The 27,572-nt window shown below is 34.7% G+C and overlaps 1 protein-coding gene across 2 annotated transcripts in view; it reads right to left on the bottom strand.

Moving 5' to 3' along the window:
* Positions 1 to 10,167, bottom strand: part of LOC132126263 (ephrin type-B receptor 2) — a 149,716-nt gene extending 139,549 nt beyond the window's left edge. For both annotated transcript variants that reach the window (XM_059537404.1, XM_059537405.1), the window contains exon 1: positions 9,982 to 10,167. In XM_059537404.1, coding sequence (XP_059393387.1) covers positions 9,982 to 10,036 — 55 coding nt within the window. In that variant the 5' untranslated portion in view covers positions 10,037 to 10,167. The remainder of the gene's footprint in view (positions 1 to 9,981) is intronic.
* Between the last annotated feature and the right edge of the window lie 17,405 nt (positions 10,168 to 27,572).

Raw genomic sequence — 27,572 nt, 5'->3', positions numbered from 1 at the left:
CTATTATGATGCTGTGATCTCGACTTCAAGTCAGAACAACAAAGGATCACAGACTTTCTGATGGGTTCATATTACTTATGAATTAATAGGAATACAACAGAGGTTTACCCGCCCGCCCTTTCCGAGTGCAGTCAAGTCACAGCTATGGGCCAAATCGCTCTATTATCTCTGCTAATTCCCTCGGTGCCAAGCTAATGCAATTATATGCAAACAAATAGCTCCATGGTAACACTTTTTTCTCTGTGGTGCACTTAGCTTTTCAGCTACAGGTAATTTTGATTAGCTCGGCCTGTCAAAAACAGCCTGGGCATCCACTAATGCAGAATTTCTAAACTCAAGCAAAGGGAAGTCAAATGGCTGTATTTAATTTCAAATTGTACTTTATTAAGCGAAACAGGAAAGTGGCAATTGGACCCCCTACATATTATTTCAACATAATTCTGTCACCACAGGGGCCGTAGCATGCAAACTTAGATTAGCCATGAAAAAATCACAGGTGGCTTGGGAATGGAGTACGGGTGTTAATCCTGTAAGGAGGAGGCTGACACATAGCCCAAAACTGCGTTTGTTCCAGCTCACATTGCACTGCCAAACTAGTCTGATTCTTGCGGAAAACAACCAAGTGAGGAGTGTAATTCAGCACTAGTGTGGAAGGAATAGGCATCAAGGCAAAATACTGCGGTAGCAATCAATGAATGTTTATACTTAAGCAAATTAACCTAACTTGGCTGCTTATTCCCCTGCTTACAGTTCGATTGACCGGAATGCAGAGAATTCACAGTTTGTTTAATTATGAAAATAGCAGGAATTCGCCTCTCAACAAGTACAGTCCTCTGAGGGACAAAGACTGCAAGGCATCCATCAAAGCATTCAGGAGTCTGGACGCAGTGAAAAAACAGAAAGGCATCCTGTGGCTAACAGAGACCCTTGCACTCACTTCTAGGATGAGGAAGCTTTCCGCTTGTGAGTGCATGTTGTGACCCAGCCCTGTGCAATGGAAGAGTCAGCGTCACAGTGGTCAGAGACCGTTGCTGTGTTTGCCATTGACAAGGATGAAAGCAATAACATCAGGCTGAGTTATAACAGGACCATGGGTCACATCCCCAAGGAGCCTGTAAAAGTCAAGCCGTCAGCCCCCCAGACTGAGAGAGAGGATGTGTGCAGTCAAAACCTGGCAGACACGTTGCGGCTGCGGAAATGCCAGGAGACGTCAAGTGTGTGCAGCAGTTCAGGTGAATGCAGCTTCTCTTTGTGATGCAGATGAGGATGCAATCAGCCTGTCTTTATCTCTGAAGACAGACTGTACTCTGGGAGACACAGAGCAGCGCTGCACCAGTTCAGAGGAATTGTGTTTGTTGAACGCCTTGATGGAAGGCAGATGTTTAATAGTGTGTGCGAACAAGGTCTGACCTACTGCAAGAACACACAATTTTCACTAATTTAGCTCATGAAGATTGTTCTTAAATGAACAATTCACCCAAAAATGAAAAGAGTCATTTTACACACCCTCGTCTCATTCCAAACCTTTTTCTAGGGCCCTATGATTTCTGCGATGCAGAATCACGGAGTCCAATCATAAAAGAATTAATTTACTGTATAACATTGAATATCACAGAATCTGCTAAACTTTGGATGAATACATCAAAAGTAGGTCAGTACACTTAAATCAAAACGTGAAATGGACTGGTGTCAGTTAATACTAAGTCGTAAAAATACCATTTAAATATGAATCCTGCATGTTCTGCATGAATAAATGGTGCAGATGCACGGTTTCGTTTACTATACACATACCTTGCTCCCGTTGTTTTCAGCATTTTACTTTTAGTTACTTTTGAGAAAAACTATCATCTACAAACCTAAAGGTCTTCACAACAACCCATCGCAAAAAAATTATAATTAGGAATATTTACAAATAATAATAATAATAATTTAGCTGATTTTATTTAGCAGAAAAATAAAAATACACAACACAAAAGTATTTCTGGGCAAGAAATGACAATTAAAATAAAAATTCTTAATTTTTTTATAAAATTAATTAATTAGAGATGCGTGGGATTATTAATATTTAATTAAACAATTAAAATGGAATCCAGAAAATTAATGGAAAACAGAATTCAGTAAAAATAAAACTAAACACTATTGACGTTTACTGTTTGGAAAGAAAATCATACAGGTTTAACGACATGACATGAGGGTGGGTAAATGTTGAACTTTAATATTTAATAGTAAATTATGCCTATATTATATATATATATATATATATATATATATATATATATATATATATATATATATATATATATATATATATTATAATTATAACATCAATAGAAAAGTTAGTGTTAACGACATCATCTAAGAATCATTTGCATTACATCACAGGTGCAGGCAGGATGATTCATCTGCTTGTTTGTTTGTTCCTTTGCCCTTATTTTATAATTGGCTACTTGAGTGAATGTGACAATGATCCAATATTCCAGTATCAAGTGCATAGGATTGCAGCTATCAAAAATGCTATTAAAAAGTGATTGATGTGTATACTAATTTGTTAAACTTTTTTCGATTCCCAAAAATACCAATGGTCATGTAACAGTGGTTAAAGTGGTCTTGCTTGCACAAGACGAGGTCTGGTTTTATGCAATTATGCTCCTTTAATTAGACCCTTAAGACAACCAGCCAACTGAAACTTAATTAGCTAAATTACTCCCAGTGCCACAAGCCTAATGTACAGTAAAAATCACATTCAGGGGTCTATATGAACTGAACAAAAATCTATATAAAAAAAAAAAAAAAAATACTCCAACATCATAAATGTGACATCCAACATACTCCTTGTGATGTTACAACATGCTTGAGGTCTAGGATCACTTGCAGTATGACGTGTGTGACGGATGTTCATCCCCCAAGACCACCTTTTAACTGGGCGTATTATTATAGCTACACAAACATAGAACGAACAATGGAAGCTCTCATATGCATGAGTAATTGCATTGCTCACAGCTCAAAGGAGTAAAGGACTGCCTGCATATTTCATTTTGAATGTGTTTTGCAGAATGCTTAGTAAATTGCAGGAGACAGTTTGCTCTGCATTTGGTTACAGTAAAGATAAACGTTCTCGCAAACTAGGCCAATGGGAATGAGAAAGAGCCATTCTTATCCACCAGTAAGCACTTAGATGTATATAAACAGATTGATTAGGATGCATTAATCTATGCACGAACATAGATTAAATGATCTAAGTATGCCGTGATTAAAATATGCATATGTAAAGTCTCTCTAGCTCTGTACTGAACCACTGCCTGAGCCTCGTCTTGTACTGCAGATTGAAACAATTATCACCTCAAGGTAGAAAAACACAGCTATCATTTAGCTGTCTTAGAAAATCCCACATGACCTTCGTATTTTGTAGCAGACCCTCATTTGTCCTCTCTCTACACAAACATTAAAGTCAGCCAAGCTCAGGTAATGGTAAAACTGCCATGTTATTGTTATGAGTAAAGGATACGGTTCTCCAGCTTTCAGATAATGTGTAAACAAGCATAGAAATAGCTAAGTATATTTTTTATCCAAAGCAACATTGAGACAACAAGCAATTTATCATGAAGAGGAAAAATAAACACAGGAAGTGTTTGAAATACAAAGTTTCAGACATTGTTCAGATTAGCAGACAAGCTAGACATTTTTAAATGAGCATTAAAAGAAGAAATGCAATTTCAATCGATTCATTTTTCTCCCTTTGATATCTGCAACCGATAGGTTATTGTACATGTGTGGGGGGAAAAAACTAATTTGGGCAACTTTCAAATGTGCAAAGTGCAAAGTGCAAAATATATGATACCTGGCCATTACCTTACATTTCAATAATCATATATAGTAAGAGAATAAATTGTAATTACTTTTTGTCAATCAGGGTGGGTAGTCAGAGGAACCAAGATGAAGTTATCAATTTAATGTCAAAGAACAAACTAGAATGCTAGGAAAAATAATGTAATTTTCAGTAAAAATAGGACAAATGGAGGTAACACTACAAAAAAAAAGTACCATTTGTTTACATTTGTTTACATTAATTAATAACAGTTAACAGCATAAACTAACAATAACAAAAATACTAAGTAGGATTTTCCTGCATAGAGAATTATGAGGTGGCTGCCAAATTTTGTGCCGCCTCTGGTTGTCGACAAAACTCAGGCAGGCAGTCACGTGCAAGGGTCACTAGAGCTTTTAGTTCATATTTGGAAAAATAACATATATAATATGTTAATAACATTGCTAAAAAATAACATTATTTGGTGTAATGAAATGTGTTTTTGCAGTTCAAAAACACATTATTTTCCACATACTGAACATTATTGTTTCTCCTCTATGCCCCGCCCTCTGAACGTGTTGATATTTACAAATCTCATCGTTCTGAAAAGTGAGGTGTGCGCTGATCCAGTGCGTTGTGATTGGCCGAGTGACGTAGACATGTGGGGGCCTGTTTTAGGAGGGCGTGGATGAATCTTAACTTTTATAAAGAATATCTCTTTGGGTATTAGACTTTAGTCTTTGCGACTTTAGGGATCGTATCTATTCACAAACAGCTTGTAATACTCCAAAGAGAAAGGAAAACTTCAAACTGTATCATATGACCCCTTTAATAGTAAATCCCCTTTGTTTGCAAAAAATAAAGTTTCATTTTCAATAATTGAAAGATAAATTAAATTAATGTTTTATGCCCTCATCTGATAAACAAATACACAACACAGAATTTCTGAGGAAAAGAAAACATTTCATAAGGCTATTTTTAGAATAATTGTGAATAAATCAAGTTGTTTTTATGCATTCAAATAAAATTAGACATGCTACAACACAGAAAATAAAAGATTTCATAGGGCCCTAAACATGTATTTTTTTCTTTTAATAAACTGATGTGACATTGTATAAGTTCCGTGATTTAAATTAATTAGACATGCCTTTTGACTAATAAAATCTAATTTAACCATTACAATAGATTCTAGAAAAAAATTGAATGGAATTTGAGAACAATATACAATACAATAGTATATGGTTTGTTATTTTAATGAGATATGGAGTGTTTTCTTAACAATAAAGAATGTCTACATGATCAGGATCAGGTGATGATACCACCTCCGCCTCATTTTGAGCCAGGAAAAACCCTGCTAAGCATTGATTGCAACATTTAAAATGAAAAGTTGTATCCATTTATGTTAGTTATTAGACCTAACATTATGGAGGTAACATGGACTATCAATGAACAGCTGTAACTTTCACAAAGATTAATAAAGACTATAACAAAAGTATTGCTCATTGTCAAAGTTAGTTCATTCATTAACTATAGTTAACAAATGGAACCTTATTGTAAAGTCTTACCAAAAAGGTATTTAGCAATATTCAATAACTACGAATCAGCCTAGTGTATAATTGGTGGAAGTGGAACATTAAAATGATTGGGAGAAAATTTGGTTGTATATCAAAATTTGGGATAATTAACATTTCATTTTAAATGCAGACTATGATTCAAAACCTAGTCTGAGGTTTGAAGGGATATAGATTTCTACTCCACTGGGAGTGTGTGACCCTTTCTTTGGATGGAGTGACATAACTTTTCGGACTCATCCAGAAGGGAGGAATGTGTTAAAGAGCACCTCTGATCCACCTCTATAGGGAGGGAGTATAAAGGGAGTTTCCAGTAAGCATCAGAGTCACTCTCAACACACTTGCAGAAAAGTGCCTGGACAGACCAAAGTAACCCTACTGTATATTACATGCAAATAATTACAGATAGTGTGAGATTCAGTGCAGTTCGGCAGTCATTACTAAAATGAGATTTAAATTTCTGCTAAATTGCCAGTCATAATTACATAGACAGACAAGTTTAACCCCACCCAACATGTTTTATTAAATAGACTGACTCGGCTTTTGTGACTGTCAACAGATAGTATATTTCTTAAATTGCTGAGTGCATAGGCAGTTGCCAAACACAAGAACCTGCTTAAGATACACAGCAAGTGCAGAAGTGACACAATCGTGAAACAAAAACCTCCAAGTCCAACACTGTCAAAGATAGCATGCTGTGTCAAAAGCTGCTGGATTTCTGCAAAAAAAAAAAAAAAAGCCCATTTCCCATGAGCCTTTCTGCTATTCCAGACTTTCTGCTTGGTCAAGGTAGCCCTCGGCCGTTCCCTCGAAACATGACACCCATCTCACTTGAGAAACAACTGGTACCAGCACTAATTGAAATTTTGCATGCAAAGTGACAATAGCTGGGCCCTGGGCAGCATGGATTAGACACTGAATGGAGGCATATTCTTTGTGAACGCCACTGTGAAGGCTGGCGTACAGACGAGCTCCCTGCATCTGCTCATTGAGCAGACTGAGAAAACACAGGATTGAGAGCAGCCGCTCGCTTTACCTTCTATCTAATCCTGTTTCTGAACCTCCATCACCACCTCTCCACCCCACGCTCTGCCTTTTGTTACTAGCATGAAAAACTGTAATGCTACGTGTCGGCTTATGCTGCAGTGGCCCACAATCGGCGTTTAGCTAGAAACGGACGGGACGCATTTACATTTGAAAGTAGATTATTCAAACTTGGCAGGCATTTCAAAGTGGAAGTGTTGATATGAGGGCTAAAATGGCTATGTTAACAAACAATAGCTTTAATTATCCCTCTCTCTGTTGTTTAGTGTTATTGAAATAGATTGTGAAAAGCTTAGATGAAACAAACTTTGCACTAGCACAAAATGCTGAGCAAAAAAAAATAAATAAATCTGAGAAACAGCATTATTGGTGTAACTTCAGAATCAAATGAAATTCAAATGAAATATTTTGATAGCTTTACAATGACGAACTGACCGATAAACTACAAAAAACAGAAACTAAAAAGAAAATATTCATATACACAAGTCATAAAAATAGTATTGTGATACTACATTATCATCAAGGCCCTAATTAAACCCAGCTGTAGAAGCTATTTTTACTCTTGAACAAAACAAGGTTGTAGATATTATGCGCAAACTTACTAAAGACAAATGTCTAAACATTTTCGTCATGTTGGAGAGCACGTTAATATATAATCAGCATTCAGATATTTGTATACAGTATGGGAACAGACGCAGCTGCATATGGGATGTCTCAAGATGAGAGAGAAGTCACGTTGTATCATGACATTATGACAGCAAAATGGAATGCATGCTGGGAATATTGAAATAGCGAGGAATCTTTTGTACGACTGGTGTCCTACTTACAATAGACGCCAACTGTGATGTCGTAAACAAAATGCAGCTTGACCACGGCTCTATAGATAACCTGCTTAATAGCATTTTAAAACCATCAAGCATTTAATTGTGATATGTAAATCACATAATGCAAATCCAGCGGATACAGTAAAAAATATTTTTTTAAATGTATTTGTTTAAAATCCTACACATAGCATTGTGTAATTACACTGAAGCAACTGAGAAGCAAAGCAGAACAGAAAAAAAGGGGTGGAAAGCAAAATCAGACAACTTTGAAATAGAGAAACGACACAAAATACATTTCTTGTGCCACAGGCACAAGAACTAATACTAAATTACACTGTAACTTCAAACATCTGCATAATGCAAGCTGACATTAAAAAAATGTAAATAAAAAAATGAGGGAAACTTCAAAGTCCCTAAGACTGGCAGCATCATCTGAACACAATGAAGAGCGGATCAATATTTTATGGTCACCTATTATAAAAAAATCTGTCTAAATTCACTAATGTAATTACCGCTTGGGCTTGAAATAAAGCACTTGATGCACTTTATTCTAATATTAAAGAAGTCTCAGACTCAGAGAAACAGAATCTTATATCTTGAGTTTCACTACGATATGCTTTATATATTTCACACAGACGAGTACATATAAATTAAACACAAGAGAACGGGCAGCAAAACGTATTTGAGTTACCACATCACAACTGAAATAAAACATCTAAAATCACAACAGAATTTACACACTTAGCAAGGAGAATAAACACTGTTGTATAAGGCTTTAAGATGACGTCAAATCTCACAGACCCATCTCCACTACTGCCTGCCATCAATTTGTTTTTAAGGTCGAGGCAGCGTTGACCTCTTTTTCAGCTCTCTAATTTTTCATGTGTAAGTGCAACGCTTTAACACCATTGGCTGAAAAACTAGGGTGACAGTCAGAGGAAGAATGTGTATCGATCAATCACTCCTGGGTTTGTGATTAAGCGACCCATAAGGAAAAATAACAAAATCTTGATTAGAGGGGGAAAAAAGCATTAAGACATAATGACTAATATTACATAAATTTACACACACACACACACACACACACACACACACATATATATATATATATATATATATATATATACACACACAAACACACACATACTGTACATACACACTCCATCGTTAATTCTGGTGAGTGTGAAATATACTGTATATAGTTGTCAAAATCTACTCATTACAAAATATTGAACCTGTAGAAAACAATGAACAAAATCATCATTTATTCTTTTACGTAGAATGAAGACAGTGACAAACGCAAAATTTACATTACAAAAAAGAAAAGGTCAAAAATCCTTTTAGGACCATAAGTGCTCAATCAGAAAAAAAAATGTTTTTAGTATTATTATTATTATTTTAATTCCTTCATTAAAGGCCCAGGCTTCTATTTTTTTATTATTAATATTAGAATTACTGTTCATATTACTCATTATTAAAAGCCTGCCACATTTCAATTCAAATTAAGTTTAGCACTGAAAATATTTCAACATTTTAACCTTTTTATTCAAGTGACATGATTAGTAAAATTAATATTCAAAACTATCTGAAATTGAAAAGTCAAGTACAACATAAATGTAAAAACTTATAATAATGTTTAAGTAGTTATGGTTTATACTGCTCCATTTTTTTTTTTTAAGAAAGATTTATTAGCAACAGAAAAAGCAGTCCTGCAGTGCTGGTGACTGAGCTCTTATTTAATTAAAACAGTTGTGCCTGAGTATCCAAATTTGTTAATTGTATTATGATATGTTTATTATTGTTATTATCTACACTGTTGTTGGTCATACTGTGTGTTGAGCATAAATAACATAACTTAAAAAAACATAAATAAAATGACTTAGTTTTAAAATGTCCAGCCTAAATGTCCAGATTTGTGTATGCATATATTCATCCATTACATGACAATAAACTCAAGTATCATTAAACTTGAGAACTACAGCCACAAGAGGTTCCTGTAATACCAGCAATGCCTACTTAAAATTCATTGAGCATAATTCAGTGGACACAGACACTTCAAACTGCCGGGGACTGAAAGTGTGGTCAGTAAGTGTGAATAAAGGACTGTATCTGGTTGTTTTGTAATTGTATGCTCACTGAAACCTGTTTCATTGTCCAACTTGCTGAGTCCAGCATCACCATTTCAGCTCTGAATACCCGCTGCACGGAAGCTCAAAACAACACGTGAATGTGTTAAAGAAATATTAACAGAGAAAAATAAGATTAGCATGCCTATAGAAGTGGTTGAGTTTATATTTCACCTTAGAAATGATAACAAATAAGGGACGCGAATCTCGTGCATGGCTCGCGCACACACACGTATCCTACACGTGAAATAGCCGTTTTAATGCTCCTACTGCATATTAAAATATGATAAATATGTTATTTTTCCAACTCAAAGTCATTTATCTGATGCTTGCCAAATAAATGTGTTTATGAGCCACCCTTGATGATTTTACTAGGATATAGTTTGCCTGACAGAACAAGCCCTATCAAAGGAATAGCTTCGTTCCTGTCAGGGAGAATGTAACCCTTAAAAAATTCATTTTTTCCGACTCTCATTCCACAGTTGTTAATTAGCGAAAAACGGTTTCGTATCTTATTTCTTGGATGGCATTCAAAACTAACGTGCCGTGACCGTAAACTCTGTTTGTCGGCAAGATGCTGGACTCGCAAAACACGGGGAGAAACGTCTTACCTTCAATAGCCAGGACTGAGGGTAATGTCCATAAAATCCATAGGATATCCATCATTGGTTTCTTAGGGGAGAAATTATATAAAGTCCAGACATTCAAATAAAATGAGCCCTGAAAGCCATTGATATCAGACGCTAGCGCAGACCGGCAGACTTTCACCTTCCGTTGAATGAATACGATGCCATAAACACACAACTAAAATCCTAAGCGAGTATGGACGAGACCAAATGAGTCAGACGAGGGGGGAAGGTGCTTGGTAGCTCCGCGTGTGATCGGCTGGAGGATAAATGTGGAAAGGAAACGTCGCTTTATAAATAAGTAAAGGGTATTTTACATATTATTTCAACGATAAGAATCAACCCGAATCGATTTCGGTCGGGCAGACTATAAAAGCGTCAAGCCAGCTAACCCGAAAGCCCAATTTTATTCAGTTCCACCTGTCAATCAATGCAAGAGCGTAACTATTCAGCCTTATCAGCGGATGCGGTAGAAAAATTGTGGCAATTGGGAATACAGAGTGGTGTGAATATAGACAGACTCTTAGATGATTTATAAAGATGAGTCGAAAATTATGTTCGTTGTAATTGTTGTAATGATATCGGAATACTCTGTCGCCTTCGTTTTTTTCTGTTTACCACACTCTTCATTAAAAAAAAGTAAAAAGGTAAGATGGCTTTTAAAATTACTGTGAAACGATTGGTATAAAAAATACCGGAAACCGTGTAAAGGAAACATATGATTATTGTAGCCTATAATTGTTTCTAAAGTATTTACGTTAATATTGTGCTTAAAAAAAATCGAACAAGTAAAAAAGCATCGTTCAATGTACAAACAATATACAAAATGTCTGGCATTATGGGCATTCGAAACTTAGTTAAAAAGAGACAGATGTTTTATATGTACACACTGAAGCTAAATCAATGAGAGCAGAATGAGATACAATGTGTGTGGCAGCTGTGACCAACTCACTAGGCCTCATTTGCAGTTTTAACAATGTGTGTGTCCAACAATATTTCAATGCGTTTGTGTATGTCCCTAGAACAACTAAAGTGCAGTGTAAAAAGATCAGTCAAAAGAAGCTGATAAAAGTACAACAGGAAAGCGAAATTTTCAAATACTAGCTATATACATTTTTTATTAATATTTTGTAAGTTATGTAAGTACAATATAATAAAGCAAATTAATTTGTCCCTTAGATGAAAATAAACAGATTTTCAAGCATTGTAGCAGCTTTGTGTCTTTGTTCAAACAAGACATCTTGAGGTTGAATTTAAATTGTCACCACACTTCACTCTGTTTCCTTTCAGCACCCGCGTGATTAAAAATAAATAAATAGATTATGAACCTTGAAACCTTGTAATGGATGTATCATGTTATTCCACTTATTCCACTGAAAACAGTGTCTCGGCAAGTGATGGAGGTTATATTTGTTATGTGAATAATAATGGTGTATAAGTTAGACACCTGTTCATACTTTTCTGCTCGCTACCTCACTTATAAAAAATAAACTCATTAGAAATGTAATAAAATAAAATAAAGTAGCAGGCTTTGTGTAGAAAGAAAGAAAGAAAGAAAGAAAAAGAAAGAAAAAGAAAAAATCCTGTGCTCTCTGGTATGTAGGGCTTTTTTATTCTTCCCTACAGCTCAGTTGACTCTTGAAAATCTCTCAGAAGTCTGGACATAGAGTTACCTGATCTCAGCTGGTTGTACTACACAGCTGTGTGCTGTTACACATCTCCAAGTGTAAAATCTAAAAGTCTTTGTGTTTGTTAGTGTGTGTGTGTGTGTGTGTGTGTGTGTGTGTGTGTGTGTGTGTGTGTGTGTGTGTGTGTACATATGTGTATATATATATATATAGAAAATAAAAAAAATAAAAAGAAAGAAAGAAAATGTAAAAAGGGTAGTCACTATACAATGCAGGTTGTATTGATTTTAAACTATTGACAAGCACCGGTGATTTTGGTTAAATGAAAAATGATGAAAAAAATTATTATTTAATTTATGAAGTGTATAGTGATGTACTAGAACTGCATTACATTATTACTTTTTTCATTTTCTTAACAATATGTTCTATTTTCCACAATTATTAGTTTTCAGATGAATAATTTAAATGTTGTATCTCTGTGGGTTAGAAGAACAACAGTAAAATCCGTTGCTTGCCGGTGTTTCAGTAAATGGATATTTTCAACAACAACAAAAAAACTGTGCACAAATCGCATTTTTGCTTTGTTGTTAAATCAATTTCATGAGTGGATTTACCTTAAAGTGAGAATGTGGTCTGAAAACAAACTTTGATTAATCACCTCCACTCACTTTAAAGCAAATGGTAAGTTAAGAAATGATAATTGCTAAAAATTGGGCTAAAAAAATCCCTGAAACAGATTATTAATAGATAAGCTTTTGACCTGTCAGTTGTAGTTTGTAAGAAGCGACAGTTAAATTTATATGCCATTGTGTGCCAATCCTCAAATTAAATTTTGAAATATTCCTTTAAGCAATATACAGTACAACTGATTTCCTGTCTCAACAGCTGGTAGTGTAATCCAAATAATGTTAAGCATAATAATCAAAAACTGAGGCACTAGCCCACGGCGAAGGTGGACACAGGCAGAAGGTACATTTTGGAGAAGCCCACAAGCTGATTTTCTACACAGATGGTATGAAATGAGTTGTTATAAGCGACAGTAGCAGGGTATGGGGCACGGATCTCAGATTAATGGCAGCTGAGACCACTTTTACCATTCCTTGCGAGGTCACAGAATTTGACCAAGTAAATCACGGCTGTTTTAGAGGATCACAGTATATCAGAACGCAGATATAGACCTATAAGGTGTCTTTCTAAATAACCTGAGACTTGCGGGCAATGGCGGGATTAAGTTATTCTATTCCCTGTTATTGAATTTGGAATCTGCGTTTTGTTAGTCTATGCTCTCATGGAACAAAGCTGTTATTGTAATATAAAGAACTGGCAGTATTTTACTTGAAAATACCAGTCAGTCTGAGGAGAAATATCAAAGGATATAAAACTAGACTAACCATGGGAGACTGGACTATAATACTTTGACTTATGTCTGCTGGAATATCAAGTAAGAAATGTTTTAAATTATTTTAATCATTTCCCGTATGGAAAATAATGTATTGTGAATTGATACCATTCTCTAATATCACAGTACATCAAAGAGAAAACTACTGTGTGTGTGAACCGTTTCTGGAGGAGTCATTTAGCCAGCTCATTTTTTTAAACATAAACCTTCACATTATAACATTAAAATCGCATTATAACATTAAAATCCAAACCAAGGATTACATTTCACATTAAGAAAAATAAATGGTCTAATTTATGTATATAGTTTAAGTTGTTTTGGACTGTCTCATGCATAAACTTGTTTAACTGCATGTTAATAGCACCAAACAGGGTTTTGTGTGGGTTCTGCATATTTTTATGCAAGACCATATATTAAAAAATAATAAATACATAATAAAAAAGAATAATAATACCAAAACTTCAGCATGTCAGCAGTATTCAAATATAAGTTTTGTTTTGGTTTGCAAAATTAGAAACTTGATCAATAAGTATATCTTATGCATTTTCTTTAAAACAAATATAATACAGAAGCTTAATGTAAACAACAATATATAGGTTTAATTAAAATCCACGCAAAGCTTCCTGAGATTTTCCATCCAAATTCAATCAGAGTTTTGCACAATGTGAGTTTTTTGGTGTGTATTTTGACTAATACAGATCAAAAGATATGCAAAAGTTTGTGCCCAAAAATTCAACACATCACACAGATAAAGGTTATCTGATCCAATGTGATGTGTGTAACTTTGAAGCCACTTGAAAAATATAGGAGCAAATTGCTTCAACAGTGCCACCTAGTGGAAAGGAGATACACCTTTGTCTTATTCTCACTATTGAGTTTCTAGTTTAGTTGTTTTCCTAAAAATATATATATCTTTAACAAATAATTCAACTTTGGGTAATAGTACATAACATTAGTACTTATTTAATATGGATTTAAAATCTAAAATGCCAACACTTTATCTCAAGTATTAATGCCTCACAAATCACCTGTAAATCAATTATTTTCATTCGTTACATACAGCACATACACAAACTCCCATATTTTAAGATGAAAATCAATGTTCACCTTGTATCCGTTTCAAAGCAGAGCCATTAAAAAACCTTTTAGACGTTTAAGCCACCCTTATCTGTATTTAGTTACTGGCATGGCTGCGTGCAGAACTTAATGAAGGTAGGCTTTAAAGTGCTCTGCTATCTGTTAATTATGTGTGCTTGATCTTTGACCTTTGTGTCAGATCCTGGCTGCTCTATAATCTGAGAAGACTCTTCAGATGTGGATTAACCCTCGAGGGACACTGCCTCACAGGTCAGAGAGAAAAGATAAGGCTTTTATACCGGCACTTCACATTCAAGCCTTAAAATTAAACTTGGGCTTGACTTGAAGTGTATTTCACTTGGGGTTTCTTTTGCTGTTACATCTTCTTTTTGCCTATTTAAGGTGATAAATGAGCCTTCCGGCGATAAGGGCTGAATATAATGAGCGAATTTGGAAGTTAATGAATTCTATTCTTTAGAGTGAGTGCAATAATCAAACCCATTGATATACAACACAGCTCTCTGTACTTCCCCTGTGGTCAGGTTTAGTTACTGCTAAGTCATTCTATTAGTGTTTCAGTGACTCGCTGCCAAAACGTGAATTTAGCCTCAATTAGGCTGTGCAGATTTAATCATGAGGCCAAAAGTCCTGTGCCTTTTTAATTAACTTATGGAGGATTATTACCATGCGAAGTGCAACTTATGTGATCTGAGTTCCTATAACAGACGAAGGAAAAAATGCAGTAAAGCTATTCGTATTCGTAGATCAGAGCTAAATTGGAGGAAAGTCATTCGTATAAAGTAGTTTTAGCCATTTCTCATACCGCATTACCTCACTTTTGGATGGTTTCGTTACAAGAATGCTTTGTTGAAGCGCTCAGTCAGTGTGTGTCACTGTGTAGCATTGCATCTTTATCCATTTATGAGGGAGAAAGGCCTGTGTTAAAGAATGCTGGAGACAAAAACCTCGCAAATCAGAGACTGTAATTCAGGACATGGGTTTTATCAGCAAAATAAATCTACGTCTATTACAGAAAAACATAGTCTCTGCAAAAATGACTCAAATGACGGTCATAGAAAGGAAAAAAGGCATGTTTCAACGTTTGTCATCAATCATAGACCTTATTTTAATTGATACAGCTCTCTTCATATAAAGTGATGATTGCTCCAGCAGCCACACTGAAGTACTTTAGAGGGGTAGTGGTTAGGGTGACTTACTTTAGAGCCAGACCTACTGTAATGTTCCTCAGGTGGACGCATGCAGCCTTAAAGAAGAGTGGCTTTCATTAGCGACATGAAACACAAGCTCCCTGTCAATAGCTTTGTTCACTTTCCAAATGCAGATTTGCCAGAGTTCTCTTGCAAAGCTCCTGTGCATCCTGACAGATTTCTTGTAGCTGAAATATATAATCCCAAGAAGGGGATTTTCTCATGTGCACCTGTGTGTGCATGTCAAGTGCCAGATGTAACTCTAGACAAAACATGTGCGTTTGTTTCTGAAAAGCCAAAGCATATGTTGATTTTTGTGAAAGATGCTTCAAGCTCCCTATATTTTCATTTTCAAAACAGATTGTTTTGTTAAAACCAGAAAGAGATTGGAAAAATTGCATAGATAATTCCCATTAACCTTCATTCACTCACGATCTGACAAAAAGATTAAGTGATAATATTGGTCTTTAAAAGCATCAAAATGTTACAGAATTTAAAATCGGTTAATTTGCAGTTTTAATATCCTTGTTGAAAATACAAGAATGTTTTTCTGTCTGAGATGTTTTGGAAAAAGTGGGCACATCTAATCAAATTTGGATACAGATGAAGGACAAATTGCAGAAAATTTTGATTTATATTCTCTTTAAAAAAAAAAAAAAATATATATATATATATATATATATATATATATATATATATATATATATATATATATATATATATATAAATAAAAAAGTAAAACGATAAATAAATAAAGGATTGGTTTATTATTACTATTACCATAACAATCATTATGTAACTAGTTAGCTAAATAAAGTGAAAAAGAAAGAAAGAAAGAAAGAAAGAAAGAAAGAAAGAAAGAAAGAAAGAAAGAAAGAAAGGACTATTATTACTAATATGGTTATTAAACAGTTGCACTGTTTTTACTTCTGGGTCTTTATCAAGTTGGATAGCTAAATAAAGTTTAAAAAAGCAAGATAAAGAAAAAAGTATTTTTATTTTGTATTATTATTACTATTTTTGTAATGTTATTAAACAACTGCAATGTTTTTACTTAGTTGTGGGTCTCTATCAAGATGACAAATGCACGAAACAGCATTTACCATTCCTCACATAAGACACTGTTCACGGCAAGCACAGCAGATTAAACTCTCCATGTGTCAGTCAAACCATTCACTTCCAGTACATTTCCATAAACATACCATGACCGACACTAACGGCCCAAGATGTGGAACCCTTAACATCTGCCTATAGAAAGTGTTTCATGAAAACGTGTTTAATCCTTAACGATTACATTTAGCAGACTCACATTTTGGCTGATCAGTACTCTGGAAGTCTTGTTAGTGTAATTCGCTAATGCAAGAGCTCACCTCTTTCAAACTAATTCCTACTTTAAGGTATTTTCTGCTAATTCTGTAACTATTCATTCTGTGTTGTTTTTCTTCAGGAGATTATTACCGTGTACATCTGGAAGATATTTTCCCGCTTTACCACCAGGCCTGTGGAACACTCACTTTTAATCACTGTTTCGTGGTCTAAGGGCGGCTGGGAGCACCCATTTCTTACTGGGCTCCTCAGTACCACATTGACTGTAAAGAAATACAGCGTTGTGCTAGGGATGTTTTATTAATGGATGGGGATGGCAGTGTTATGGCCAAGGCAGAGATCTGATCCTTTAAAACCTCAGCAATAGCTTTTTCAGAATAATTTTAAGGTGTTTAGACGGTGCCTAAACATGAATTACTCTCCAGATTTTCTACTGTTCGGGATGCTTATTTATAATAGTTTTGAGAACTTTTTAGAAAAAAAAAAATTGAATGATTTCTTTCAAAGCTCTTAACATGTAATTTGTATTTAAATAATGGAAAACATATGTGATTCTTCTGGGTAAAGAAACTATTTTAAATGAACAGAAATTTAACTTAACATATATTATCACTGATTGAATTCATAACATGATTTTCTTTCATGATTTCATGATTATTTGGGGGGGTAAATGAGTGTAGACGAGTGACTTTAATTTGTGCTATTATTATTATAATCGACAATAATGATCCTTTTGTATGAAGAAGCAATTACTAATGAACAGAAATAACTATAACTTATATTATCATTGTTTTAAATTTTTTTAAATTAATAACATGATTTAATATTTTTTACAATATATTTGTGTAAATGTGTAACTTTAGGAATAAAAAAATGTCATTTCCAAAAAGAATACTCACTGCAATACTCGTTTTTTGTACTGAAATAAAATTGCAGTTATAAAATAATAATAATTTTAGGCAACACTTTACATATAATGCATTATAAAAGTAGTTTTAATGCATTAATTATGCCTTGTAATGAACTAAAAAGTTAAATCATTGCATTGTTCAATCTCATGAATTATTGTAACCATAGTTAATACATTATAATACATATTAATTAATTGTTACACTATGTACTGTATTTTAAATGTTGTTATAATTATTTAAAGCAAGATATAATGTATTACAATGCACATTATGACAAATTTTAATGCACTATAAATAAAGGCTTTAAGTAAAGTGTAACCCTTTTTTAATGCATAAAATTAGATATAGATTATATATTTTTTACCAGTCATTTGATGTGCTGATGCTTTGCCAGTATTGTAAATTGTGGCTATAGAGTACTTTTAAATTTAAATTATATTAAAAACAAACACTGTGCCTGTACCGCATTTTTTGCTCTGTACTATTAAAAAAAAAAATGAAAAAAATCAAATAAACATTTTTACCCTAATACAAATATTGGATCAGCATCCTTTACAGATTGAAAAATTAGCTATGTTTGTCAAGCTATAAGAGCTTCACAGAAACAGAACTTAATTATTAGCCAGTTAACTATAACAATTATTATTATATTTTTTCTTGAATGCTGTATATAGCCTACAGGACATAAACATTACAAATATGGTTTGTGTAAGTGTGTGTATATAAGCACTTTGTGTATATTACTTTGTGCGGAGCAGCAGAGTTGGGAAATAGAGCAGAAGAATATAAGAGTGACATACAAGAATCTGGATCATTCTGCCTCAAAATGAGCGGGGGCAGCGAAATAGCAGACTGAAGGATCCAGGGGTTGTTCCCATGACAACCTTTGCCCAGGGAGTTTGCTGACCCCTTCAGCCTGCCAATACAAGCAGAGTACAGATTGTAGGTCACATATGGCACAGACGATCCAATCAAGACTAATCTGGCTTGACTCAGGGTCATAAATTACACTGCAAAGCTGGCTTCTGCCCAGGCTTATCTCGTGGACAGGTCAGGGCCACCTTAATGTGAGTTTATGAAAACAATATGCACAAAAGAATCTAGTGTTGGAGTAAACAATTGTTAGCATGATGCTTTTCTGTTTGCCTATTTCTGATGAAAATGTTCTTTGGAAGAGAACAGTACAGAACCACAAAAAGATTTTCCAAGGATAAAAGACACATATTCAAAAACAATAAATCAATTACATAATTTTTTCCACTAACATCAGATGAATGACCAAAGCTAAATGCTGTGGTCACCAAAAAAAATCTGAACATAAGGCTCAATCAATCAATCATTCAATCAAATTTTGCCTGCATCCCAACTGTGGAACCACAAAGAGGGATGTTAATCTTTCTTTTGTGTGTGTGTATAAATTTGTTAACCCAAGGCTCTGTCAGTGACTGGTACTTTAAGCACATGCAGACGTAAAAGGAATCTTTTAGACTCTAATTTGTCCGTTTGGCCCATCTGAAGCCCTCTGGTTCTGACATGCTTGTAGTCTTGTGCATTATTTATAATATTCTGCAGCAGTGATTATGAACTGCTGAACAAGAGCTTCATGTCTAGAGTAAAATAAGATATTCAGAGTGCAAGAAACTGGCACAAAGCAAGATTGCTAACAGATGGGCAGCCATATTCTGTGCTTCATAGCATTTGCCAGGCTCTCATTTTTTATAATAGAGAATAAAACCTTTGTTTGCCTCATCATACACCATCACACAGTTCAACTGCTTGAGGTCAGTAAAATCTTTTGTTGTTGTTGTGGCTGTTTGTTTGTTTGTTTTGTTTTGTTTTTTTTGGGTGGGACGTCTGCTGTTTTTCATAAAAGATGGATACAATTTACAGTAAAGACATTTATAAATCTACAAAAGATTCACATTTTTAATAAATGCTGTTATTTTTTACTTTCTATTCTTGAAAAAAAAAGTGTATCATGGTTTAGACAAAGATATAAAGCAGCATAACTGTTTTCAACACTGATAATAAATGTTTCTTAAGCAGCAAATCAGCATATTAGAATGTTTTCTGAAGGATCTGGAATAATCGCTGCTCAGAATTCAGCTTTGCCATCACAGGAATAAACTACATTTCAAAATATATTAAAATAGTTAATTTAAACTGCAGTAATATTAGTAATATTAGTAAGTAATAGTAATATTATGTTAAAAAAATAGTTCTGCATTCCATTAACAAACAAAATAAATACTAAAAGAAAATTATACATCTAGATAAATGTACTCGAGTAGCATTTGTGCAATACTTAAATGTAAAAAAAAAATTTTACCCCTCCAAAAATTTTAAAACCTCACTCAGGTTTTTTTTATTTTTACTAAGTAAATGTCCAGAGTTCATGTGGATTATAGATACTCTGCATACTTGAGTCCTTATAATGTGCCTTTATCCAGACCCTGTATAGTTTTCCTATACCATAATTTGTTTTTATTAAAGGCTTCTTAGTTTTTCTGGTTACTGGTCGACTGCAAGTCACAGAGGGCGATCAGCAGGGAAACAGATAAGTATGATTTATTTGTCATATCTTTGGAACAGGAAAACAGAGAAGATACAACCAACAGAGGGTCTGCTTTTATTTGGAGATGGTAGAGAAATTTAAGACAAAGTTTAATGTACTCGGTTTTTTATAAAGGCTGAAACATTAGCTATTGGTTTATGGCCTACTGTCTGCATCTGAGAATGTCTGTGATTTGTATATATGTGTGTGTGTGTGTGTGTGTGTGTGTAAAAGTGGGTCAAACACACTTGTGGAAACATTTAGTTGTCACCACACAATGCACATACACACTAAACACATCTACTTAAATGGTTATGTAAAGACGCATGAACTAATCCAAAAGCAATCACTACAAAAAAAAAAAAAAAAAAAAAAAAGGCAGAGAACAAATAAAGCTCTTAGAAATGAGCAGATGTTAAAAATTCAAAGCAAATTAAAATGCCACACATATAAGCTGCAAAGGTCAACGATTAGGAGCGTTCCATTTCAGAGCAATAAAACATACATCTGTTAAGTCCACTCGCCTTGCACTCGAAGTTCAAATGAAGAGCGCAGACTGAGTTTAAAATGCCAGCTCAAAGAAAAGTTCACCTGTGCCTCTTATCTCTGCCGTCTTGATGGAGATTTCATGAATGAACTGGTAATAATCACGGGTGAATGGACTGTCACCTTTTCCAGTGAACGATTGCCAAACGGAAATATAGAAACAGAGAGCGAGGGCAGCCACACAGCGTTTTTTAATGGACAGATGTGAACTTCTCGACGAGACTCGGCGGTTGGCAAGCACGAGCGGACGAAGTCTGCGGAGAACGCTGAACACCGAGACCTCATTTAGCCTCTCTGCTGTGCTGACAGGGAGGAAGCAATCAGAAACAATATTCCAAAACCAGACGTGGGATAACTCATATTTTTCAGATGGGAAGTAAAAGCCTGCAGCTGCAGAGCTAAACTAATATGATTTTGTCATTAGCAGTAATTTGATTTTTCACACAGGATCAAAGTAGCCGCCTCTGGAGACCATCGATCAAGTCGTGTTGTTTGGCTAGATTTAGAGAAATGTCATTCAGAAATATTTAACATTTGACATTCCATCTGAACAAATTAGGTTTTTTTCCCTCTAAGTATGTCTTGAAATCTGTTAAACAGCTGTTTATACTACACTTAGGGGCCATTTTAAATGTTCTGGCCAAGGTCATTGTTACAGTGTATTTTCCTACAATTTTGTAATTTTTGTTAGAGCAATAGAGTATAATTTTTTGGTTTACATCCTGTATTCATTCCACAAGTAACACTATGACACAGTTTTCTTCACATCTGACTGTGTTAGGATCTAATTACATGTCATTTATGCATCTGGAAAAATGTCTGCCAAAGTAACTCATGCTGCATTCAAAGTATATTTTAATAAGGATGTTTTCCTTGGGAAATGAACCCAGAACCCTGGTGTCATAAGCATCATGTCAAGTCAAAATACAGAAGCACTTTCATTACTGAAAGAGTCCAGACATGTTTTCAGTACTAATAACAACTAAAATGAAAGGCAAAACACATTAATGTTATGCAAGATTCGCTTTGATTGCTTATGCATTAAAACTTCACATCTAGTATGTAATGTTACTTATTACATTTATAGCTGATGAAAAATATTAAATATGAAACTAAAATCAGTCATAATAAATGCTACAAGTTAAATTAGGCATCACAACACCAATGTACAGTATAGAATTTGATTACCCGTTTTGAAATTTCCTCAAAATTATTTGTATCTAAATTATTAGCACTTTTAAAGATTAATAACTGATAAATGGCAGCAAGGCAAAGGTAATCTAAAAGAAAAACGAGACTGCACAATATCACCACATCAGCTGATAATATATTACAGTTCAAAAGTTTAGGGTTAATATGCCATTTTTTAAGAAATTAACACTTTCTTAGTAAAGGCATTTACATATTTACAACAGTTCTTCAGAACTTTATATTAAAAAAATTGAATTTTTTTATTTATTTATTATAATATCCAAAAGAATATGTATATTAAGCAGCATTTTATGATTTCAACACTGATAATAGGAAATGTTTCTTGAGCATCACATCAGCATATGAGAATGATCTCTGAAGGATCATGTGATGCTGAAAACTGAAAAAAAAATCAGCTTTGCATCACAACAAAAAAATTGCATCTCATAAAATATAAAAAGAGTTATTTTAAACTGAAACATTTGACAATATTATTGTCTGTTTGTTTTGACTGTATATTTTTAATAACTTTCATTGGAAAAAAAACCCTTTGGACTTTTTTTTTTTTTTTTTTCCTCATATGTTCTGTGACCCAGTTTTCCCTCATGTTTGATTGTGTCATTTAGTTGTGTATCTGGTTAATTATCCTCATTTGCTCCACTATATTAGTTGTGGTCTGTTCTCTTTTTTTCATCCGGTCTACAATGTCTCTATGTGTGATCCTGCCTGTCCGACCTTTGATCGCCCTTTTGTGGAATATTAAAGACTATTTGCATTATTCATTATCTCCGAGCTGTGACACATGGTAGTATGTTTAGCCAATCAATAAATTAAAAAATGTGTCGGTGTAACCTAAGAGGTTGATTCAGTTATGTTGTTACTTTAATAAAATCACTTATGAAGCACATATCTGACTAAATGTTTTTGACAGTGTTCATTTCAACATGATAAAACCTCCTTGGGAATTAAACAAACTTCCAAAAGAAGTGTCATTCTGTATCATGACGGTATGAAATATCACAGCCAAAAAAACATTCATGTAAATCATAAAAGTTTCAATTCATTTGCCATCCCACAAATTGCTCAGCAAAATGTCTGACTGCTTATTGCACCACTCGGCTCTTCATTCACCACCCAGGTAAACATGATGTGACAAATGCAAGAGTTTGGGTTTGAGGGCACTAATGAAATTAAGGCGCTAGAAACCGAATGTGTTCCCCCTCACAGCTCTCAAGCGCTGGGTCTTTAAAGAATTGTTCAGGTTCACCGAGCAGAGCTGCAGCTCTCTGGTGCTGTCATGTGCACGGGAGCATGAAGGATTTCATTTCAGAATCACGCGGAGGTCACCTCCCCAGTGTTTTGTTTTTAGAGAAGCATCTTACCCGAAGTGTGAAAGTGGCGGTGATTAGAAGTTGAGAGCAGGAAGAAATAAAAAAATAAAAAATCTGGCTATTGAGGACGAGGTGGCAAGTTTTTTAAGTTTGATGCTAATGTGAGCCGAAACGCTCCTCTAATTCCGCTGCTCCAAATGGAAAAAATTGACTTTCCTAAGAGAGGTGCCACACGCCAGCACTCCGAGAAGTCGGAACGAGGCTAAGTGGAGTCTTCTGAACAGGCAGCAGTGAAGCTTGGAGCACAAGCAAATATTTCATGAGTAATTTAATATCTGGAACATGAACGCTTCCCTCATATCATGGGTTGCGAGAGGACACAGACAGCCAGCGATCTGGGAGAGAGAGTCAGGCAGGGGAGGAAGACGATGGAGACTGGCATAGGGAGGAGGGGGCAAGAACTGTGTGTGTATGTTTCTAAGGGCCAGTTAAGGGCTGAGAACACCCGCTATACTATGCTCTGGGTCATTGCTTGGACTCAATCTGTCTTGGCCTAATGCATCTTGAACGGCATGCCTGCGTACGGTGGGGCCAACGGCAGACGCACGCAACCTATCAGCGGGAGTTTGCCTTGTCATCCGGCGGGGTCCTCCCTCAGTAACCTCAGTGACCGATGATTTGTAATGAGCAGCCATTAAAATAAAACTGTGGCTCTAGTGTTTTGTTTTTTGTATTTGTGGAGTCGTGTCTGCTCTACCTTGATTGTACGGCTGAATTGAAGGAATTGCAGGGTAAACGTTGCACGCTGTCGTCCATGGGTAAACGAGAGACAGCAAGACATTTTCTAAGGGTATTTTTGTTTAAGTTGGGTCACTGCAACAACAAGCAGCTCCACAACTGCAACAGGGTGTGTTTTAATCGGCTCCCTAGTTCAGTAGTAAATGCACTCCCTAGCGAGACCATATTGCAGGACTGTCCCATAGATGAAATCATTTGTGCACCAACAATGTTCATGTTAGAAAAATGCAAGTATAAATGTATGAAAATGGAGCCTTGTTTTTAGTCTTTAATAGGGACTTTCTTTCTAATTAGCTCTTTATGCATCCCTAAAATGGATTAAAGGGAAACAATGCTGTAATTTGTATTTGTTAAAAAAAGAAGTAAATAAAATAATGGCATTGACAAAATATAATTAAAACAAACAAAGGAACAAAATTTATTTTCAGTTCATTCATATGATTTTAAAAGAAAATTATACTTTTGACCACTTTTAATGTTGTTCATCGAACTTTTGAACTTTTTCTGTTTGTTTTATATATATATAAACATTTATATATTATGTTTCTATAAAACACACACATTTGGGATCAGTAAGTCGTTTGGGATCAGTAAGAATTTTAATGTTTGTTAATGGAGTCTCTACAAGGCTGTATTTATTTTATCAAAACTACAGAAAAAAAGAAAAACCTGTTATATTGTGAAATATTATTGTAATTTGTAATATTGGTATCCTGTTTTAATATACTTTAAAATATCATTCATTTCTGAGGCAATGCACTGGATTTTCATCAGCCATTACTGCAGTCTTCAATGACACGTGATCCTTCAGAAATCATTCAAATATGCTGATTTATTATCAGTGTTGAAACTGTTGTGCTGCTTAATATTTGTATAATGGAACCTGTGATACTTTTTTCCTTTGATGAATAGAAAGTTAAAAAGAACAGAATTTATTCAAAATATAAATCTTTTCTAACAATATAAGTCTCCACTATCCCTTTTTATCCATTTAGAGCATACTTGCTGAATATATTAATTTCTTAAAAAAAATAAAAAATTACTGACGCCTAACTTTAAAAAAAGTTGTGTAAATTGTACCCCAAAAATGATATCTTGAATAAACATGGTTCTTTATTTAAGAATCTTATTTCATTTAAGACTTGACGCGTGTGTGTGTGTGTGTGTGTGTGTGTGTGTTCTAAGCAGTACAATGGTTTTTGTCATTGATGCTCAAGAAAAAATCTTATTTTCAAATCAGATTTCTGAAGGATCAAATGACAATGAAGACTGATGATGCTGAAAATTCAGCTTTGCCATCACAACAGATACAGTAGATTACATTTTAAAAGATGATCAAATAAATGCAGCCTTGGTGAGCATAAGAGACTTATTAAACAACAACAACAACTTACCGACCACAAATTTTTTAACGATAGTGTATGTATCTTGAGCTTAAAAGTATCTCATAACAAACAAAACTAAATAATAGACATTAAATCAGGTAGAAATTACTTTCTACAGTAATATTTGAGTAAGAACCACTTTTTACATTGTACAGTAATGTCTCAAGGCCATTTCTAATGTCCAAATTCATGTTCAAGATACACTGATCCACATCATCACGAACCAGGGAACATTATGTGACACAAGAACAGTTTCCCCAAGAGTAATGCACCAGTATATCATTAGGAGGAAGCCAAGGACAACATGCAAATTAATAACAGTTGCTGAAGGTCAACCGCAGAAGTGATCGAAATTCAAAGCATGGCTACACATCACTACATTATCTGTAATTATTCTCAGTGCAACCAGTAAATACATGACTTTGACGATGGCATTATTTATCGTTATCCCTGTCTAATGACCCTAATTGGAGCCAAGAGTTCTCTAACAGGCAAATATCCCTTGTGATGGTGTTAAATAAGTGAATTATTCATTCACACAAACCTTTTTTCCTCTCTTTTTTCATTTTTTTTAATCCATCTAGGTAAAGCTAGCTCATGTAATGGCAACTCTGACATGCAGAATCTGTCGGAAGCTCGTTAATGTTTAAGAAATCCCACTGCCAGCAGCACAGTGAGTGAAATGATGTTAATGCTTGTTATAACACAGAGCATGTATTAAGCAAAATTTACTACTATAAGGCACAAAGCAGCACAGCAAGAAAATTAGTAGTATATAGGTGTAAGTTATGTTTTTTGCATGTAACAGATCTTAATGTTTGAGCCTCTTTTGGGTGTTATGAAAATATATTAATGGAAGTCAATAAATTTAAATATACATATGAACATTCTTATAATGGTTCCTATAAATCGGAATCACACACACACACACACACACACACACACACACACACACAAATATATAATTAAATTAAAAACTTCACACGATACATAAAACACATGACAACCTGCCTCAACCTGAAATATATGAAAAATACTCTTGTCCAAAAAAAAAAAACTATTTAAAAAACCTAACTTTATGTATTTTGACAGCATTTTTCAATAAATCTAGCAAAAATCCAAACACATAAAACAGTTTGTAAAAAATAAAAATAAACACATTATATTAATGTATTAGACATTTGCTGAGCTTGCATTAACGATTTCCAGGACAGCTGTATTGTGTTCAGTTACTTGCCGTGCAAGAGGGGTGAAAGGTGGTGACGATTATAGGGGCCCACGGCCGAGGAGGGGCCTCCGGCGATCTCAACCGTCTCAAGACGATCAGGACAGTTGAGAGGCCACTGCTGCGTGTCGTCACGAAAGCTTATCATTTTCATGTGTTTTTAAGCCTGACCACGTTCCAATTTAAACATTCAAAAGAGTTTAAATCATTCAATTTAAATGCGCACGCATCTCACAGTCTCAGAGCCGCGTCTGACAGACAGCGACACTGAACCCAGCTCTCCTTTGCGAAGCTCTCCTCGAACTTCCTTCTGCACTTGAATGAACAAACACAAATCGCAGTGTAAACAAACAGAAAAGGATGTGAAAAAGCCCATTTCAGCACCACAGTGTTCTGGTGTTCAGGGCTCACGCAGAGAGAGACGTCTCAAAACACTTTTTTAACACATAATTTGCCTCTTTTTGCTCTTGTACCGACAAAAACATACAAAATATGTCAAAATACCCATCTTGGAAAGTATGTTTGAAAAAACTGTCGGTTATGTCTTAAGTGAAAGTAAACAGTTGAGAAAAATATCGGATGAGTATTATATTGGATGTATCATCGTCTCTTAAAGTGACCGCGCCTAATTTAGCTACTAGCTGCTGTAATGTTAATCCAAGAAAATGAAAGAAAGACATTTTTTTTTTAAGTGTTAATAGTAGGTGCAGGACACTATAATTAATTTAGGTAAGAAGAGAGTATAGCCAAATAAAGCGAGCTGTGACATATTATACCCAAAAAATCTTCATACATTGGACAACTAGTGAAATTGATAGAAAAAAATGGAACCAAAAATTATTCAGACACTTTGATCTCACCATGTTTTGCTTAGCCTACAGTACGTGTTTTTTTTTTGCCTGAATTGCTAATGCAACCTTTTCAAACCACAGACTGAACAAAATTAAGCATTGCTTGGTAATTTTTCAACAAAGTATTGATAGTTGTGTAAATATTG

The sequence above is a fragment of the Carassius carassius genome, chromosome 44 (genome assembly GCF_963082965.1).
Source record: "Carassius carassius chromosome 44, fCarCar2.1, whole genome shotgun sequence".
Lineage (NCBI taxonomy): Eukaryota > Metazoa > Chordata > Actinopteri > Cypriniformes > Cyprinidae > Carassius > Carassius carassius.
The sequence above is the reverse complement of the archived record's forward strand: the minus strand, read 5'-3'. Positions and strand labels throughout refer to the sequence as shown.